Source organism: Falco rusticolus, chromosome 3 (genome assembly GCF_015220075.1).
Source record: "Falco rusticolus isolate bFalRus1 chromosome 3, bFalRus1.pri, whole genome shotgun sequence".
Taxonomy (NCBI): Eukaryota; Metazoa; Chordata; class Aves; order Falconiformes; family Falconidae; genus Falco; species Falco rusticolus.
Genome location: NC_051189.1, coordinates 73402214 through 73423109, shown reverse-complemented (window position 1 = coordinate 73423109; position 20896 = coordinate 73402214). Strand labels below are relative to the sequence as shown.

The 20896-nt window shown below is 48.5% G+C and overlaps 1 protein-coding gene across 1 annotated transcript; it reads right to left on the bottom strand.

Annotated features, from left to right (window-relative positions):
- Positions 1-8594: 8594 nt before the first annotated feature.
- Positions 8595-14329, bottom strand: IRX2 (iroquois homeobox 2). Its single transcript, XM_037380588.1, has 5 exons — positions 13999-14329; positions 11829-12234; positions 10632-11375; positions 9844-9911; positions 8595-9098 (listed from the first exon to the last, which is right to left on the bottom strand). Exons 1-4 carry the CDS (start codon positions 14239-14241, stop codon positions 9868-9870), a joined length of 1437 nt encoding a protein of 478 aa, XP_037236485.1. The 5' UTR covers positions 14242-14329; the 3' UTR covers positions 8595-9098; positions 9844-9867.
- Positions 14330-20896: the final 6567 nt, after the last annotated feature.

The following is a 20896-nucleotide window of genomic DNA, read 5'->3' as shown; positions in this document are numbered from 1 at the left end:
TGCTCGCTTGATTGCCCTTGTTGTCCCTGCAACTCACTGATCCAGCTGCACAAAGTTTCCAGCCTGCCAGGTCTGTTTATTTATTTTAAATTTTTAATTATTGTTAATAATATTAATATTATTAATACTATTATTATTACTATTATTAATAATTCAGAGCCTGAACAGATCATTCCTTCCTTTGTAAAAAATAACTCTGCAACAGTGATCTGTTAGCAGAGAGATCTTTCCTCTGATGGGAGAGGGGAAGAGAGGAAGAGAGAAAGAGAAAAAAGGAGAGAAAAAGAGATTGATTGTATTTTGCAAAAGGCGATGCAAGTACGGTGGGCCAGATGCAACCGCAGTCTAGCTATAGCCCTCCTGCTCTAATTGCAGGGGACTTCTTTAAGTAGATAGCTATTCCCCGAGAAAGAGCTCTGCTCCTCCTCTCCTGTTTACACTGTCAATTCCTAGCCCTCTCCTTCCAAGCAAAGATTTGCATTATGCGAGGCTGCTTTTAACAAGTAAAGCATTTGCAAAAGTTTGTTTCAGAGAGAAGGGTTAGGCAGGCTTGTTGCTCGACGTTGAAAAAGCACAACTTCCTGGATAAGGAAGAGTGAAGGCAGGCTGGAAATATTAAAAAGACTGGAAAGGACTTTGAGAAATTTTATCCACTCTCCAAGAAATATAGCAGCATTTATGATCATTGAGAATGGAAAGGGGGGGAGGGAGAAATTACTATACAAAAGGCTGAAAATAAATATCGTAATTATAATAATAAATATTAATAGTAATTAATAAAAAGTATTAATAGTAATTAATAATAATAACTACGCCGTGGGGGAAGGGGATTTTTTTACCCAGCCCTGCTCAAGCAGTCTTGCAGATTTCTTTTCTCCTTTAGTAAACCAGTCACTGTAAATATTACAGTATGCTAGTATTTCTGGAGCTAAACAAGTAGCAGGACAACTGGATATTTTACTTTTTTTTCGGTGTTGAGTGTTCCGAGGTGACTAAATTTGCCTTGTTGAGCCTTGTAAAATCCTGACTTAATCATGTAAACTTCTGTGTAAGCAAAATAGACGAAACTTCAAAGGGTCAAAAACCCTTTAGGGATTTGCGAGGAGACGCCAGCAATAGATCCTAATCTGCCTCCAGAATCCTGGCTGTATTTGTCCAAGGAACTGGTACCAGCAAACTCTCGAAGGCAGAGATAGTGGGTTGATTCAGCCTTTATCCCCTTAGAGAGTATTGGCTTTGTGAGGCTCTAGGCAGCGCTTCAACGCCAGGGGATCTTGCCCAAACCCTCTAAAAATGAAGTACAGGAGTAATTTGAGATAATGACTTTGTAACAGGCTTGGGCAGACCTTGGACAGAAGAAGCGAGAGATGTTATCACCCCAGCATTCCTCTTAAAATGCAGTTTTTCCCCCTGCTTATTCCCAGTTAGTCAAAGCTACATTAACATTCCATCCAGCGCTGCTAAACAGAATCTTAATTAGTCCTGATACTCTTGTGCAAGGGGTTTATTCATTGCACTCTTAACTAATGGTTGCTGTCAGAGTATTTTTTTTTCTTTGGGATCTTTGGGGATATCGTGTTCTGCTGCAAAGCATGACAGAAATGTAATGTGCATGCAAAAAAAAAAAAAAAAAAAAAAGCTTGCAGATCTGAAATCTTGAGACTGAGGCTGACTCCAGCCTTGTCTAATGGTGAGACATTGTTGGGACTAATGAGAATAACTTCACCAACAGAAATATCCCTGCATCTTGTTTATCTTAAATTTTAACGGTACACGCTCTCTCGCCCCCCACCCCCACCCCCCGCGTGACAGAAAACATTACAAACTTGTTAGTGTTTTGAAACAGTTCGTGCAACTCCCACTAAATTTGCAGCCCTTTGTATTTTGCATTAGCCACCCGTGGCTCGGTATTTAATGAGAGAGTCTGTAGGTGGAAAAGAATTAACAAGTTACTAAACAGCCGGTTGCTCCGGCAGGACCATTCTGTCTGCGCTGTACGGTACTTATCCCCCCGCTCTGCTGCAGTCATTCCTCCCTCTGCCCCTCGCTCTGACATCCCCACCCCTCCACGACCGTTTCTGGTTTACACGCACACACGGGACACGGGTCTCTCACCGCAACCCACCGACTCGGACCAGCTCCGCTATCAGCAAAGGGAAAAGCAGGCGCCCGCAATTGTTATGTACACACATGTCATTTGATGTGAGCATCCCTCAAGGTTCTTTGTGGCTCGGGGCTGAATCGTGACAACGAGCAGCCACGACAGACACTACTAAAAAGGAGAAGCGTAGCAAGCGTGCCTCGCCACCCGCGCTGGGCTGAAGCGGCTGTTTCGTTTATCAGCCGCGGCAGAACTCGTTATTTGCCTGTAAATCTACGTTCAGCTACACCGATCTCGGAAACAGATTTATAAGACTATAAATTACCGTTTCTTTCTTTCGGGCTGGGGGAAGGAAATGAAGGGGGGGAGAGGGAGAAAGGTGTTTTTTGGAAATAGGAGGTCCGTGTTACTTAGCTGCTGCTCACCCTTGTTAAAGACTCCTTCCCATAAGCTTGCGTAACATTGATTACTCACAGAGTTCACAATAACTATCATGTAGCTAAACTAATTGAGACAATCATGCTAAGTTATAGTCAGTCTAAAAGGTACCATTGATGTGGTAATGCCTATAGAAAGTCAGACATGCGACTCACTACCATTTAATTGCTCCTTTAAACCTGTTATTACAATGTTAACTGGCTTAAGTATATATTGCTGCCTTTTATTGCCTTGATGTGACAAATTAAAACATACACTCTGGAAGCGGCATTCATTTGCGGATGGAGTTGCAGGAAAAAGGGAGCCGGGCGATGTCAAACCTGTCAGGATGAATTAATTTTAAAACTTGCATTTTGCACTGCAATTCCCAGTGCAGTTTTGTTGCACGGGGGAAACATTTTATATATAAAACATATGGTTATTATATATAATATTACATACACATATTCCATCTCACGCAGATCTGCCGTAAAACGAGCCCCATCGCGCTAAAAACGAAAAGTCCTTTTGGCTCCGAGACCTCGCCTGACACTACATTAAGTGGAGGTCTGGAGGAAAGCGGGGAGGGGGACAACGATGAAGTTGCTACCCCAACTCAGCACCACACACCGGGGGGGGGGGGGGGGGGGGGGGGGGGAGGCTTTTCAGTGGTTACGTCGCCTTTGACTGCCATGTCCCAGGCCCAGGGAGGAGGGGGTTTACCCATGCCCCGAGACCCGGGAGCAAGGCGACAGCCACGGTCCCTGCGGGCTGCCCTTTTGCGGCTATTCTTCATGATCAAGCTTTACTGAGCTCCCGAAAGGGGAGTGGGGGTGGAAATAATTAATAGTAATAATTTCTTGCTTCCCCATCCCCAGGGCTGAGGCGGGTTCGGGATCTTTTAAAAGCGCAAGGCTGTGCCTCTCCCGCTCCGAGGAGCGGAGCCCAGCCTCGCACCCCCGCGCACCATGCACGGGCTGGGCGGGGGCTGCGCGGGCTCCAGGTAAAGCACACCCTCCCCTTCCCCGGGGCCATCATGAAGGCATGGAGGATTCCCCCAAACAAGAAATACTCTGCTCCCTCCTTCCCTTTCCCTCTTTTTTTTTCCTCCTCTTCCTCCTCCGCTCGCGGAAAGATGTCACGGGGTTAAAATGTCCTGCTCGCCGTCTCTCTTGATCTCGGGGAGCGAAGTAAGAGCTGCTGGCACCTTTATGGGACTCAGACCTGCTGCGGCTGCGGGAAGCGTTGGCCCCCGCCAACTTTGATCGGCCTTATTCATCCCAGCTGCGCTCTATTTGTTTGTCATTTCGGTCTTTTCCTCCCAGAATCGTTATTTATGGTCTGAAAAGTGAAACGCGCCGCGATTTGCCTTTACATGGACTTTGCAAATAGGAGGGAGACACTTCCCTCCTCCCCCCGCCACGAAGGGAGCTGCCAAAAGAGAGGGGGGAAAAACTGTCTCAATCATTACCAAATCAGCTTTGAATTCATTACTCCAGAGCATTAACTAATTACCAGATCAGAGAGAAGAAAAAATAAATATTCCTTTAAATAACTGAAGGTAATTATAACCTTGTTGTTGACACTAAGGATTAATAATTGATCAGAAGTTATACACAATAAATTGTCAATTTATCTCCCTATAAAAATGCACATACTTTTTTTTTTTTCTGGGCGTTTTTTGAGAGTCCGAACAGCGACAATATCCCACATAGCCGCCCTACGAGAAGCAGTACGATTATATATTTTCCCCTCCCTCCCAGATATTCTGTAGTGTTTTGAAATCCCCCGTCACGGATGACAACAAGCCCAGGTGGGGCAGAAATGACTTTCGCTGCCAACCTGCGCTCCTGTCTTTCCGAGGAGGGCTGGGCCGGGGTGACCGCCCCCCCGCTCCCCCCCTTTCCTTTCAGTCCCCAAACGCCGAAAGGAGGAAAGTTAACGGTGGCCGCCCCCGAGGCAGAGCGGCCGCGTCCGTCCCTTACTTTTGCTCAGGGAAAATGCAGCCGGCTCGGCCCGGATTGGATGTGAAATGGTCACATTCCCCCTGAGTCACCGCTGCGGGGGGTGAGTGGGGGGACACACGGGGGGGGACGCACGGGTCCAGATTGCGGGAGCCCGGCTGTCACCTCGGCCAGGGCGCTTACAGGTAAACCGCTCCTCCGGAGCCTGCCTGCCTCCGAGCTACCGACCCGCCAGCCTCCGCCCCGCCGATCGCGCGTTCTCTCTGTAGTTCTAATAAAGACTCTGCTTCAGAGCTGCCGAGTAATCATCAGGGATTAGATGCATGGGTGCTTTGAATATTCACCGTGGATCCCTTTGTTTCTTAACTTTTTTTCTTTTTTCCTCGCTTTTATTTCTTTAGAAGCCGGAAACATACCTGAGTTATTAGTTACCGGATCAGAAACAAAGCGGTGAAAAACGTATTCCTTAATGTGCAACATTACTGTCAATAACAATACTTTTTGCCATCATTACTCAATTCCTACAATGGAAAGGCTCTTTTCAACTATTTGGATCGTGAGAAGCTTGCCCAAGCACCCGAGAAATATCTGAATGCAGAAGGCAACGAATCGACCTCTATGTAAATTCCACTTTCTTTTTTTTTTCCCCTTCCCCAAAAGTTAATAAGCAGTAAAATCCTCCCGGTATTGATTACATCCCTGCCACGGTTCCTCAGCGGCGCGGTGAATCTGAACCGCCTTTAAGTGAGATGTAACATGTGACGGAACGCAGAAACTTCCAGTGGTGAGAGGGCTGGGGGCTGGGGGCGAGGGGGTGGGGTGGGGTGGGGGTCCTGTGAGGTTGGGCACGGAAGGGCCGCGACCGAGCGGGACGGGCCGTAACTGGCCCGACTGGACTGCTCTGCTCCGCTCGGCTCCGCTCCGCTCCGCTCCGCTCCCCTGCGGGCTGGCCGGCCCCGGGCCGCTCCCGCTCCCCGCAGCGGGGCTGCCGGCCCCCCCGTCGGGAGCTAATTGATGGCCCATTAGGGAGGTGGGTGCCGCCGCGTAGGGCTAAATCAGACCGTGCACCTTGCAATTTGTTTCTTCACCTGAAAATCACCTTTCACCCCCAAAACCTGGAGAGCTCCTCCGCGCGTGGACGTTTGGGCAGGCAGTTCTCTTTGTTGGTGCTGGTGGGTTTGTTACTTTTTTTTTCCCTGAAACCTCCCTCCCTCTCACAGGGGTGAGAGCCACGTCGGTTGGCTGAGATGCGAATGGAGCTGGGAGGGAAACGCAGACTCCCATTGCGCTTTATATTAACTTTCCCCTTAGCCGGGCCCTTTCCCCTCCAGCCGGAGCTGGGGTACAGCAGCAGTTGTCTGTCTGTCTGTCTGTCCGTCCGCCCGCTGCTGGCCTGGGCGGCGGGTTACCTCCGTCCCCATCCCTTCCCCCCGACTCCAGCCAAACAAAGGTGGGCGACGCTTTTTTCCGCTCTCAGAGGCAGTTGGTGAGCAGCTTTCCCGAAACAATAACTCTCTTATTGAGAACAAATGTTGACATTTGCAGGGAGCGAGGGAAAAAGCAGCCCAGGAAGTGCAAAGTGGAAAGCGACCCTCTTCCTATTTGACGACAGCGTCAATTCCTCCGGGATCCCACCTGAGATTAAAGCCTGAATTTCAATAAATCAGCTCTAATGAAACCTCTGGCCCCGAAGAGGCGAGGGTTTGTCTTTCCCTCTCCGAAACGAGCACAGAAACGAGGGGAGGGGGTGGGGGGAGAGGGAATAAATATAGAAAGGGGCGTGAGATTTTAGTCCCAGCGGGCTGATTAGCATCGTTATGAAATAAACCGTACACAAAGTGATGTATTTTACCGTTCATCTCTCTTTCTTGCTATACTGAAATAATCGCTTTGTTTGTGCCAACAATCTAGCAAGGCTACACTTCCCTTCTGCTTTTAATTTTGATTATTAAATCTCAAATGACGTTGAATATGCAGTTCTTGCCCATTAATTTCTTGTTTCAAAAATAAGTTTACTTGCCAAATAAACCCATTTGGGTGTCGCCCATCTGCATCCATGAACCATTCGTGAGTTTCTCAGAGGATGAGAGAAGTCCATTGGGTTTTACATACATAGTGAATACTTAAAAGCGAGTTTTCCAAGTCTTTCTACTTTTCTTTCCAGAAAGAAATCCAGGTCTAAATACTAGCAAGGGTGGGTAAATTATGGAAATCTTTTATAAGTCTTTGGGTGTATAAACATCAAAGGAATGTCGTTAGCCTTTTTTAATCTCTGCCACAGCTTTTGGTTTTTACCAATTGAAATGTACACGTTGTGTCCAATAGAGACCTGGAACATAAAACGTGGGTGGTGGGGGCAGATAGAGTAAGTGCAAGAGTGGGGAAAAGAAAGTTCAAACATCTCCCCCAACATAAAAACTCGCTCCATAAAATCTTCCTAGAGCGCACAGTAAAGACGGTCAAAGACAATTACAGTAAATATTTGCATCTACATCATATGCTAAATTGGAGGGGGGGGAAACTGAATTACTTCTTAGCTGTTTGTCTAATCGTACTACACATTGCACACAGATACAATTGCATTTTACCTCAGTGAAAAACAGGATGTTACAGGAGCAAAGAAGCATCATTCTACAAACAACGTAAGAAGATGAGTAGGCCTCCAGCTGCAAAGATCTTTAGTGTTTTATATTTAGCTAGATGGATCCCAGAGTTTTCCAGAATTACAATATTAATTTCTGCCCTATCAGCTGAAAAACACATGCATTTTTTCAATCAGTTAGATGTCTTTATAGGGGTAAAATATGAAGGGGGGGAGGTGGAGTGCAGGCAAAGATTGATCATGGGAATTGCATATATGTTTTTAAGAAAAACAGCTTCCTTTTCCCCTGTTTAATATAATCACAGCATATTTCCTGACTCCAGACTAGCACAGCTCTTTATCCAGTTAACATTCCCAAGGCTGATGCCTCAAGTATCTAAGATCACTTTCAAATGCCCTTTCTAACAAGACCTGAGCAAGAGGCCACTAATTTTCACTGAACAAAAAGCCACTGGAGAGAGATCCGTTTGTCAATATCAACTGGTCCAGCAATTTCCCATCTTCAGACACATCGGCCTATCTGAGCTGGCAGATGTTTAGACAAGATTTTATAAATTGTTCAATATCAGACCATAATGAACCCCAACTGACCATTCCAAAGCAGCTAAAAGCATTCAGGATCTCCCCTGCTGGGATCTAATAATGCTCTCACGCTGGAACATTATTAATCATGGAATAAAATAGATGAGCCTCTTGAAAAATAAGTGTATGATTGATTAAAGGGCAATCTAAGAAGCTATTATTCTTGTTTTATAACCGTAAGTTATATTCACTCAATTTATCTTTTGGGGAAAATAAATGATTGTTCGTTTCTTTTCTGAAATTATATTATATGAGGATTCCCATTATTTTACTAAAAAATAAAATGATTACTTAGCAATTTTATGAGCCCAGTCAAAGTAGACTTCCAAAGCGACTGTAAAGATATGGTTTACTGATAAAAAGAAAATAAGGGAAAATCATAAAAAGCAGGAATTGAACTTTTTTATCTTCTTTTTTTTCCCCTTAGCATATTTTAGCCAGAAGCAGAAACAAAGAAATTAGAAATAAGCCATAGCTAATTATAATTCTTTTTCCCCCCCCTTGAAATGTCGGATTTGAAGAATGTTAACTCAAATAAAGAGCTACTTCACACCCAGCATAAATAGTTTATAAGAAACATGCATGTATTCACATCACACTCTCTACACATATGCATGTATATATACAAATATGTATTTGCACACATGTGTGTATTTAAAGCTTAAGCATAACGGGACAACCCAGAAGGAATTAATTTATGCAAAGCATATCTTTGCAACATACTTAAATTGCTTACTCATTTTATGGTCTAAGCCTTACTAGTGAAATTACAACTTTCGTCATTTTCTAAAGAATAGATTATTATTTTGGGGAAAATGAACCAAAAACACCGTATTGTTGCAGACTAGTCTGTTTTTATTTACAATTAAAGATATAAATTAGTAAAGAATTCTCGTTAAACAACCAAAGATTGTATAACCATCAACGTTTCAAATAAAAACCAGGCAAAATTTATTTACAAAAAGTTTAGATTCCATTGCAATACAACTTGCATAAATTACTAGAAGCTTTATATCGTTACAAAAATAAATATCAAATTTGTTTCCACTTTGTAAGGACTCAAGTTCTCCAATCACATCTTTATTATCTCTACTGTATACATCTTTTACAAATAAATTTTACAATAAATCCTATCACACCTATCGAATAGATACCGTGGCAATGAAGTGATCAATTCAAGATATCCTGAGAAAAACAGATCTGTTTTCAAAAGTCACACATACATTGGGGAAACTATACTATACCAGCAAACTCACATATGTCCAACAAAATTCTGGTTTAATAATTAGAGTCTGAAGATTTAATAGTGCTCTGTGGTCTTCTTTTATACAGTGGCACAAGATGTGATCCGGATTTAGAGATTTGTTATATATATTAGCTCGGGGAGAGATGATGGCTTGCTGACTTTTTTCAAAGCAATTGTGACACCTACCTGTGGACCAAGGAAAAAACCAGATCATCCAAAAATCCTTCAATTACACTCTAACACCATTAAACGGGGAAGGAGGGGGGGGGGGGGGAAGAAAAAAAAAAAAGGAAGTGAGGCAAATTCTTATTCGTCTTATTTCTTCTAACAAAAGAATTAGTTGAAAAAACATCGGCAAGGCGACTTCTTCTTGTTGTTGTTTATTTAGCCCTAAATAGTGGCGGTATTAAGAGTACCATTGCTAGCTAGGCAAGACGCACTTCACAGGTAACATACCCTGCTCAAGATGTATGTCGCTCTCTAAAAATTGTCCCTTTTTATTTTAAATACACGGTCACTGCGTGAAGCCTTACTCAGAATGTACAATTTTATCACTGCCACGTGAGCACAAGCACTTTGTTTTTAAAAGACATTTTTTCTAAAGCTTTCTTTCTGTAACATTTAAATAGTCCTTACGGCTTAGCCTTACACAAGCAAAGAGTATGCAAAGTGAGGGAACTGTCTAACATGACTTTGAAATTAAGACAAACCCAGGAAAGAAAAGTAATGAGAAGGTTTTTTGTTTTGGTTTGTTTTTTTTTAAGAAAAAAAACAAAACACACCAACCAAACCTAGCAGAAAAGTGTCTTACTTCGTAATCAGACTCTTAAGTAATTAAGCAAGAAATTAATGTTAAGCAAGTCTAGAACTGTGCAGCCTGTCTTAGACCTGATGCCAAATGATCAGTGTAATAGAAAATGTTCTCACTTACTTGCATTGCTGTGTGATTGCACTTCTATAGGTATGGTTGTACTCCTACTGTGCAGACTTCAGTGGGATCTGTCAAAATACAACCGTCAGTTAGTCACAGGACACAGCCAGCTAACTAGATTATACAGTGTGTGCAGGTCCCAACTCTCACTCCCGCAGAATTCGTAGCTAGGTCTTTTAAAAGGCTGGCAAATTTTTTATAACTGCCCGTAGCTTGAGTATTTTGTTAGAATAAGCTGACAATTACATTAGTGCAAAACTTTTTCGGGAAAAAAAAACAAAACCCCAAACTCAGTTAAAAATTTCACACTCCACATAATTTCACGTCCAAGGTCAGCAATTATCAGAACCAAAAGCTGCAAAATAACATGAGAATACCGGAAACAAAGACAGCAAAAGCAGTTCGTCGGGGCAGGAGGGGGTGGGGGTGGGGTGTGTGTGGAAATTGGTCAGTGCTCTCTGGTCATCTTTGCGTATAGTTTTCCTTCTAAAGATTAGTTTGAAAAGCTGTATCTGCAGCCTGTGAGACACATCTAAAAATCGTCTTTTACATTTCCTCTCTCGGTTCCTAGAGGCAGATACCGATACGACGGCGACATGCCGGTTTTTATCCCCAGATTATACTATTGCCCATCTTCAGTCGGCGGTAGTAGTGGTGACAGGGCGCTCGCGGTCCCTCCAGAGAAGGTTTCAGTGTTTACAGTGTATAGAGGTATAAAGGACTTGCACGGGTCGGGGAGGGAAGGCGAGGGAGAAGGGGGCAGAAAGCGGCAAAACCAAGTCACCTACCTTTCTTAGAGTCGTAACTAGAGGGCCTGTAATGTTGTTCTAGCTGGTTAGTGATCGTTTTCAAAGAGTCACTGCTCTGCTTGTGGGCAGAGCTGGCATTTAGGACAGTCTGACTTAGTCCCTCGTTTGAAGCCACCGCTGCGGAGTTGTATCTCAGGATTCCCTGGCTCTGGAGAGCGTTAAAGTTCCCATAGTTTGTATAATTGCTATAAAAAGGTGAGGTGTAATAAATATGCCTCCCCAGGAGGGAGGAGGGCGAGTAGGCAGCGCTGTGCGGGGCGGAGGCGGGGGTGGCCGAGGAGAGCGGCGCGGGCTGGCAGCCCTGGCCCAGGGTTTGGCTCTTGAGGTCCGAGGTGGCGATTTCGGCCAGCGACCAGAGCTTGGGCTTGCTGGCCGGCGTCGGGGGGCCGGGGGAGGCGCGGCCGCCCAGCGCCGCCTTGCTGGCGCTGCGGGCGGCGTCGGCGTGCGGGTGGCCGAGGAGCGGGGCCTCCACGGCCGCCAGCGGCGAGGAGGTGGCGGGCTTGGCCGGCGGGTCGCGCTCCCCGCCGCCGCCCTCGTCCTCCTCGATGTCCTCCTCGTCGTCGTCGTCGTCGTCCTCCTCCTCCTCCTCGATGTCCTCGTACTTGTCCTTACACTCCGAGCCCGACTCGCAGAGTGGGTCTCCCGCTCGGCAGGGCAGCTTCTCGCCGTCCGACTCGGCGGAGCAGGAGTGGTCCGTCAGTGAGTCGACTTGCAAGCTGATTCCTGCAAGGGTCCGCCGGGCACAGAAAGGCACAGTCAGGGCGGGGCGGCAAAAAAGAGCGGGCGAGAGGCGACCACGGCCGCCGCCACCGCCACTGCGGTGGGCAGGGAGACGCTAGCCGGCCCGTCCTTGCCGCTGCAATCCCATTTCGAGGAGCATCCGTCCCTACGGGCTAGCCCCGCCGCGGCATCCCCCGCACTGCCCCGCCTGCCCCCTGCACTGCGCCGCCGTCCGCCGCAGCACCTCCGCCCGCCGACCCCCCGCCCGCCCCGGCCACCGGCACCTCGCGGCGACAAGCGGCCTGAGCAGCCGAAGGCGACGGGACGGGACATGTTTTGGGGGCTCTTTTGTTAACCCAGCACCCACCACCCCCTTCCTCGCTGCCCCGCTCCCGGGGGGACGCGACGGGGCGGGATGGGGCCAACCCGCCGCGGCCGTGGTCACCCCGCGCCCACCTTCGTCCTCGGCGGAGGTTTCGTTGCTCTCGGGTATCTTCTCGGGACTCTCCTCTTTACTCCTGGCCCCGTCGCCTTCGTCGTCGTCCTCGTCCTCGCTCTTGTTCCGCGGGGCCCAGGTCATCTTGTTCTCCTTCTTGAGCCGCCGGCGAGCGTTGGCGAACCAGGTGGAGACCTGGGTGAGGGTCATCTTGGTGATGATGGCCAGCATGATCTTCTCGCCCTTGGTGGGGTAGGGGTTCTTGCGGTGCTCCTGGAGCCAGGCCTTCAGCGTGGCCGTGGCGTCGCGGGTGGCATTTTTCCTGTACGCGGGGTCGTTCAGCTGGTAGGGGTAGGCAGGGCTGCCGTACGGGTGGTAGCTGATGGCTCCGGTCATCCCCGTCGTATGGGCGTCGTAAGGGGAGCCCTGGAGAGAACAAAACGGTGGGGTTGGCAATTTGTTATTGCTGATAGCCATTAGTAAGTTGTCAAGGCGAGATCGGCGGTTATATTTGTATTTCCCCAGGATGGTGTCTTGTATCCATATTCTATGAGGGGGAGAAGCAGCACCCAAAGGCCATTAAGTTGCGATTCCCCCCCTCCTTCCTCCGCCCAGCACACAGACACAGGCACACGCGCTTAAAATCGGCGATGTTTTAATCTTTCTGACTAATTTCAGCTTCTTGTAATTGAATATTTCCCAATATAATTTTTGAACCGCGTAGACATTTTAAAGGCCCTACAGGTAGTGTCTTGATATCTACATTTCTCTCAAAGGTTCAAAAGATGTTTCCTTTTTTGCTATAGAAAATACAACAAAGCCGCCACTTAGCAATTCACTGCACTAATGCATTGCAAATCCAATTTGCAAATCAGAAGATATGCACCGTTTCGAATTGTTCAAATGCGATGTAATTAGCATTTTAATTCGCCCTTTAACGTTTAAATTGCGCTTATTTAAGTCTGCATAATGCAAGAAAAGTTAAAGATATCGCTAAGGAACTCGCTAACTTTCAGCACGTTTCTGAATCCCACAGAACGGCGAGTCACAGGCGCAACATCACCCAATATCCCGCACAGTTCACAACCTCGCCGCAACTTCCAGCCACTCGCCTACTGCTTCTTAACAGGAAAAACAAGCAAGCGAGGTCCTCAGATCTTTTATACCACCCCGAATAAAGACTGCACGACAATTTATGCACCGTATTTTACAGACAGAAAGCAAGTAGTTTCCCTGTCACTTTGCAGGGAGAGAGCGAACTACTACGCTGCCATCCCCTTGTAGGATCTCGACAGCGGCTCCAGACTCAAATTCCGGGCACAGGTCTTTGTGTGTACGGACTAGATACGTGTCTGACCCCGTGTGTGTGTGTGTTTATAAAACTACATAAACATCTAGACGCGCAGTTTATTTCTATAGTTTATGGTTTTATTTCTATAATTTATGCACAGAATACACACACACGCAATTGAGAATGCCCCTGTTAACTAATAAGAAGAAAGTGAAATCCGAAACTGCGGCCACCACAACCATCTTGGGCTTAAGCGAAGCTCACAGATCGCAAACAGATGCTCCTTTTCATTCCTAAAATCCAGTTAAACCATTAGCACAAAACACACTGAAAGTAAATAAAACCACACGGGGATAAAGCCTGCAGCGCCTCTAAACACCGACTTAAAAAGAGAGGGGGGAAAAAGAGGAAAAAAAAAGAAAAAAAAAAAAGGAACCCTCCCCTATCCTACCACAGCGAAAAGGGGGGGAAAAAAAGGGGAGAGAGAGAGAAAGCGGGGGGGAGGGGGGGAATGAGAGCATCCAACCCTACTGACTGAGACGATCCATATTTCTTTAATCGGGGCGCCCGCACGGCTCCGCGAACCGCGGGGCGAGCCCGGGTCCCAGGCCCGCCTGCACCGCGCTCGGCGGGGGCGCGGAGCGAGGCAGAGCCCCGGCCCCGGCCCCGGGCCGCCGTTCCTTTCCGCTCCGCCCGGCTCCGCCGGCCCCGGCGGGCTGGGAGGCGGCGGGCGGTGGGTGCGCGGCTGGCGCCGGCAGCGCGGAGACAGCGCGGGGCGCCCGGCTGTGCAGCGTGGTGTCGGGGGCTGATGGTAAGTGTGTGAGGAAAGAGGCTGAAGATGATGAGGATGAGAATGCGGATGCTAATGAAGAAGGAGAGGGTTTCTCTTCGGTAGTTACCATGTAGGAGGGGAATCCCGTGGCGGGGTCTGTGGAGTACTGGAGCGGGCTGGTGAAGCCTGTGGCCGCCGCCTGGGCGGTGAAAGCTGCCGATCCCGGGTAAGGGCTGAACGCCGATCCCGACGAAGACCTGGCCAGCTCCTCGCTCCTGGGGGCCGCCAGCGCCGACGCGCCGTACGCCGGGCAGGAGTACAGAGCCAGCGAGCCGGGGGGCTGGTAGAGGTAACCCTGAGGATAGGACATGGCTTGCACTGGCGTGCACGGGAGCAGGGAGGGGGCGAGGGTGACCGGCCCTGCTGCTGCCGCTGCTCCTGGCGCTGCTTTCGTGCTCTCCCTCTCCCTCTCTCCCGCCCTCCCTCCTCCTCCTCCTCCTCCTCCTCCTCCTCCCTCCCTCTCTCTCTCTCTCTCTCTCTCTCTCCCCCCCCCCACCCCACCCCCGGTTGGCTCTGTGCAGTTATGTAGAGAATCAGAATTGTTATATGCTCCCCCCCATGCGCACCCGGTCAGAATAAAAACAAACAGGAGGAAAAAAAAAACCCCACCCCACCCCCCCAAAAAAAAAGGAAAATAAACGGAGCGGTCAGAAATCTAACCAGGAGGGGAAGGGCATCTGGGAGAGGCGGAAGAGGAGAGGGTTAATAAAAAGAGAAAGAGAGAGAGAAAGGGAGAGAAACAGAAGGGGAGAGGGGGAGAGAGAGAAGCGAGCCCCCGAAATCAGAAAAGTGGCTGCTGCCTATGGAGTTCTCCCAGCCAGCCAGCCAGCTCCCCCAGCGCCTGCGAGCCTGTATTTTGGGGGAAGTATAGAGTCTGAAGTGAAGAGTTGAGGGAAGGAGCACTCGAGTTTCTGAGGGACATTGGAAAACAGAGCTGTCCGTCACCGCCGCTCATCTGCATAGCGCGGCGGGCCCGCCCCCTCCCGCTCCGGCCCCGTCTCCTCCCGCGGCCGGCAGGCAGGCAGCGAAGGCAGGCAGCGAAGGCAAGGCAGGCTTTGTAATGCAACCCAGCTTCTCCGGCTGCGAGCACACTGCTGAAGCCAAACGATGATACCGCTCATCAGCTCCTCTCCGGACTCGCGCAACCATAAATACTCCTTCGCATACTCTCGATTACATCCCCCCTCTCCCTCTTTCTATATCCACGCGGGGAACAGAAAGGAATATGTGTTGTAAATATACGCATCCCTTCACACACGCAGTCGCCGAAAGCGCTATATTCACGCACACGTATCTCAGATGTGCGCATTGCACGCGTGTGGGCGCGCAGGGCCGGGCCGAGGGCGCCGGGCGGCGCGCAGGGGACGGGCACTGTGTAGCAGCGCTGCCCTATATGGCAGGAGAAAGCAGCAACCGCTCAAATCAGCAGACGTAGGATCGCGCTGTTCCTGGCAGCCGGAGCTTTATAGTTTTCTAAGTTGCCACAAACAGTCAAGATCTAGTCGTGGAGCGCGTTTGCACATGAAGGCAAAAAAAAAAAAAAAAAAAAAAAAAAAAAAACCAAACGTAAAAAGCCCCCTCATCTTCTTCTCATTTCTATATTTCTATTCTTCCTGGTCTGGTGCGTGGGGAAGAGGCCTGGGTGACTTCTTCCGGAGGGGTAGCTCCCTCCCCCCCCCCCCCCCCTCCCCCTTTTGAAGTTCAGATAAATCTCCTGGAACACGATCACGGTGTAATTAATTTCCCAAATAACGTAATCGCTTCCTCTGCCCACTCCCTTCGGCCCTGGCCAGCATCAGCTTCCAGCCATTGCCAGCTCTACTCCGGTCCGGGTACGGGGGGACAAGAGGAAAGCACCCTCTTTCCTTCTCAGGGCAAACATAAATAGATACATATATGTGCGTATGCTTATGCTTATGCTTATTATTATTATTATTCTAGAGGGACTCTCCAGAGACCGGTGGTGAACTGGCCGCAGTCGAGTTCTGGCCTTTGGCTCCCGGGACGAGGCGCGGTGCCGGCGGTCCCGTGCCCTCCCCACCCCCCCCGCGGCGGCGCCGGGGCTCTAACCCCCCCCCCCCCGCACTTCCCCAGCCCCGCCAGCCCCAGGGCACGGCGTTGGGCCCTGCCCTCCCCACCGAGCGGCTGCCGGCGGAGCCGAGGCGCACTAGGCCGCTCCGCACCTCCTGGCCCGCACCTGCGCCCCGCAACGCCAACGCCGCCCGGGCGGGGCGGGATCAGGCCGGCAGGTAGGGATGGGGCCGCAGGGCTGGAAGCCACCGCGCTTCCCGCAAGCCCTTCACCCGCAACCTGCGCCGGCTTACCAGCCCGGGACGAACTGAAAAAAAAAATGCCTAGGAGCTAACAGGAAGGGGACACACACACACACCCCAACCAACCGCTATTCATCAAACTGTGTGGTTTATTTTTCCGAGACCTGTGAGTGAGCACGCATTCCGTATTTAATCAGATGAAGTCGCCTGACGTTTATGGCCGGCTTCTTCACGGAACACCTTGGGTAATTTCAGTTAGGTAGGATGGAGAAAACGCATCTGACGAGGCGCTCCGGGGAACGGGCTCGCCACCGACAGGAGGGGAGATGGTAATAGTTGAAGAATTGCGGGTTACCAGGGCAGCCTATTGTTAATCAATTAAACATGCAGTTGATAAAAAAAAATAATATAAAATTACATTTGGAGAAGCCCTTTCAATAGCCTTGCAGACACAGCGGGGAAAATGCCGTATTGAATCAATCTATGCTCAAGTATCAGGATACGTCTAGTGTCTGAAGCAATCCGAGCTTTCCATTTTCTTTTTCTTTCTTATTTTTTATTTCTTTCCCTTCTTCGTCTCCTCCTCTGCTGCTGTGAGACCCACATACCAGTTTACCCCTGCCCCTGCACGCAGCAGTAGAGATCTGGCCACCAGACATACCGGATTAATTCCTATCCAGATCTATCAGCTGGCCTGTAGAAGAGGCAATCCTTAAAAAAGTAGGTGAGGGGGAGGAGGTTAACACCAACAGGTATTTCTTGTCATTAGCTCCCGACTTCCTGATAAGAGAGTGATAAACAACTGGTAAACTCAGTGCAACAGATTACAGAAAAGACATTTGCTTCCCTGCTTGGTCTTTAATGCGCATATATTAAATAAAAATAGAAACTCTAAAACCAAAAGCTTTATATAAAACATTCATATTTCAGTAGTTCTATGGAATAATCGATATCATGCGATTATATCTGAATAGTCAATTCCTGTGTTCCGCAGACCGATTTCGAAGTATATGAGCTCTGCTTCTGAACGGAGCAGCAGCTGGAGAGCTGAGAATGCAAAATTAATTATAACATTATAAAGTCATACATGAATCTCTCTAAGTCAACCTGCATGCCTTGCAAAATGTGCTATACTCTCTGCATTTTTATTTGGGAAGCCGAGTCTGTTCTTTCTCCAGCAGGAGTGGTGTAAGTAAGTGTTTATCTATGCGAATTGATTGCTTTTAGTTCCTGCTCTTTAATAATTAGTGGAACAATACAGATTGGGAATACAATGGCCGTTGTGTTTACATTATAACAAGGGATTAATGCTATTAAGTGAGTGTTACAGTTATGACCTGGGAAGAGTACTTAAATAAATACTGTGATCCCAAGAGATTTGATATAATTCAGTTCAGAGTGTGTGTAGATACGCGCACACACAGACGAGAGAGAAATCTCCATACATATCTACACTCATATCCATATGTTATATACGCTAGGTATACGTGCCCGTCCGTGTAAAATCCGGGTGCTGTTTTTTGCCTCTATCTGCATGTCTTTCCTCTACGAAAATACATTTTCGTGATTTCGGTGGTGGGAAGAATGTTTAAATCAGGAACGTTACTCCCCTTCCCCCAAACACAAAGAGCAACAGATTATATTTCTGATGTTTTAATTTGAGCGGTCTAAAAATATTGTTTTATATACAGAAACGGGGTTAATTTCGCAATCAGAGATTAATGGAGTAAAATATTATCATTTCAAAAGACAAGTTCTTGTGTTGATTTGATTTGCATAATTTTTGTATGGCTTCAGAAAGGAATGGATTTACCCACTGCAAGGAGACGGTATGCATTTTATTATAACAAGTACACCACTAATTTGACTCTGCACAATGTGGAGAACGAATAGCTAGTGGGGTCATCTAAATATAGCTGGCGAAGTCTTTGCGCTAAACAAACCAAAAAACCGTGTCAGTAACGTTTTTAAATATCAGTCAGTGTACGTGCTTGTATTTCACTTCTTTTTGGAGTTATCTCTGTTTGATTTGAATGCCTTTCGCAGGGAAAAGGTTTTTCATCCGCCTGGCTCCACCGCTTAAATCTAATTTTCCCATAGTACTACCCGTTACTAATAAAAAGCCGTCTAACTTGCGCTGTTAAACAGTAGAATAGTATTACATGAACTTTTTATTGGTAATAACTGTGGCAAATTAACATGCCTGCACGGAGACATTAAGACTTTACACATTGCGTTTTTATTTGAATAATCTATTCATTAGTTCAGCGTTTACCTTCCCAGATTTTAAGCAGTGCTCTCGCCTTGTCTTCTTTAATTCAGTTTGCTCCAGCACAGCTGAGAAGGTGGTCGGCAGCCCCCCCCCCCCCATCCCCCCGCCCCTTTTGAGCTATCGCTCATTGCCGTCCTGGGAGACAGGTTTTGCGGTTTGTCATTTATTAGCTACATCTCCTTGCACCAGTGACAGGAGCTGAAGTTTTCGGGCGAGTGAAGTTGAAAGCCACGTCTGTGGGAATGGCACTCCAGCCCCTGCTGCGGGCGCGCTCGCTGCCAACCGCGGCTGCCCGCCCGCCCCTGCCCGGCGCCCTGCCGCCTGCCTGGTGGCCCTTCACTCGGGACCCCCCTCCCTTCAGTTTTACTCAGGTGAAAAAAAAAAAGAAAAAAAAGAAAGAAAGAAAGAAAGAAAAGAAATACCGATCTCGTTGGCGTGAAGGAGAGACTTCCCCTCCTCGGGAGGGCTCCCCGGGGCTCGGGGAGGCGCATACGCCTGTTACGCGGACAATGCCAATTGCCCAATTGTCATGACACCGGTCACAGCAACTTTTTAAGCGGAGCGAAGTGGAACTTGGTGGGGTTTGGAGATGTAACACAATGCGCAGCAGAAAGAGTTTCCTCTGACATAACCACACAATGGTCTGGGAACGCTTTCTCCTTTCTCTCATGAAATGGGGGACCGCCACCATCTCCCGGAGACAACGACGTGAAATAATAGACTATTGTATTTAAAAATAACAAATGACACACGCATACTGTGCAAGCGGAGTTGTCCAGTTTTCTAGTAAAAGGAGCCCAGTTTACCAGGCTTTTTCTGAGCGAGGCGCTTTGCAAGAGCGACCTGTGAGAACGAGGGGAGACGGGGACGGCAGATCTGCTCACAGGCTTAAAGCGCAGAGCGGGGAAAAGCAGCAAGGGAGACAGGGAAAGAACGAACTTTTCTTTCCCAATCTTTCAGGATAAAATCGTTAGTTCAAGCTGTGTGTGGGAGGGGGCGCTGTAGCAATGAATTCTCCAGTGCTCCCGAGCGCTGCCAGCGTAATTGTTCACGTAAGCTCCTTCCCTGCAGTTTCTTTTCATATTTCAGTCATTACTTTTATTAACAATGTTATCTAACTGTTGCCCCGTGATACCTGCACTAAAAGGTGGATTGTTCTTATGAGTTATGGTCTCTTCTTTCCCCCTTGTCCCAATTTCTCTCTCTCTCTCTTTTTTTTTTTTTTTTTCTCCCCCCCTCTTCAGTTCGGTAAGGGCGTAATAGAGTAATTTTCAAAATACGCTGCAAGAAAGGTCTGCCTAGGGGAGCGCTGAGAATGTAGACGGCTCTTTATAGCACGCAAACGCGCACAAACGAAACATAGCTCTTCTTTTAAAAATTTTTTTTTCGTTCTTTCTGCGCCACCCCCCCCCCCCCCCTTCCCCCCTGGGTGTCTGTGGCTTCGACATTTTGCACTAATAATGGGCCACGTCTTTATGAGGATTTAGCTTCCCCTTTTCGGAACGTTATCGGATGGAATGTTTGAAAGAGAAAACTAAAGCGGATCTCCAAAAAGCATATCTGAGACTTAGAAAAGTTCCTTTCTGTATTTCACACTGTTATTAGAAGTCTTAGTCGTTTTCTGCTTAGGGAAATTATAAGCAATTATATATCCGTAAGTATAAGATAAAACACTTCCAAAGCTTTCCTGGAGCCTGCTATTTTCACTGAAGGGCAAGCAGTGTTTCTCAGGGAGAGAACAAGTGTACGATCCACAGGTGGGATAGTTCTTCCTTCTTAAAGGGAAAGGTGGGGGGGGGAGAAAAAATATTTAAATCAGCGTCATCTGGTTTTTGAGCCAGCCGCCGAGCAACCCGTGCGGTAGGGGCAGAGGCACGAAGGTCTTGGAGCGGCTGCCTCGCGCTGCCCCGCGCAGCCGTCCACGCGCTCCGCCGCCGCCCGCGCGCCGCCGCCGCCGCTTCTTGGCGCCTCGAGTCGGTGCCGGTGCCTTGTCGGTGCGAGCGGCACCGCGCAGCCCGTGTCGGGCTAAGCCGGGGCGACCCCTGACCACCGGCGGCGGGGAGGGAGAGAAGGCGGAGGGCTGCCCTCCGGAGTGGCGGGCAGGGCCGGCGGGAGGGGAAGGGCTGGCGCGGAGGGTCAGGCGGGGGCGAGGAGCCGGGGGAAGAAGCCCTCCCCACCCCCCACCTCTGGCCCCGCTGGAGTCAGGCAGTCGATACCACGTCTTTGCTTTTGGATTTTGTACTCGGCCGGAGTGCCTTGGAAAGGCTGCTTGAGGGTTAGCGGGAGGCTGAATCCCTTCGGTACCTGGTGCAGCTTGCCAAGGAGGTGATAGACAGGAGTAAAGGAAAAGCGGGACGATTTAAGTGAAGGATTGCTTTATTTTAATGGCTCATGTTAAACCGGATTCTTCTGACACAGGA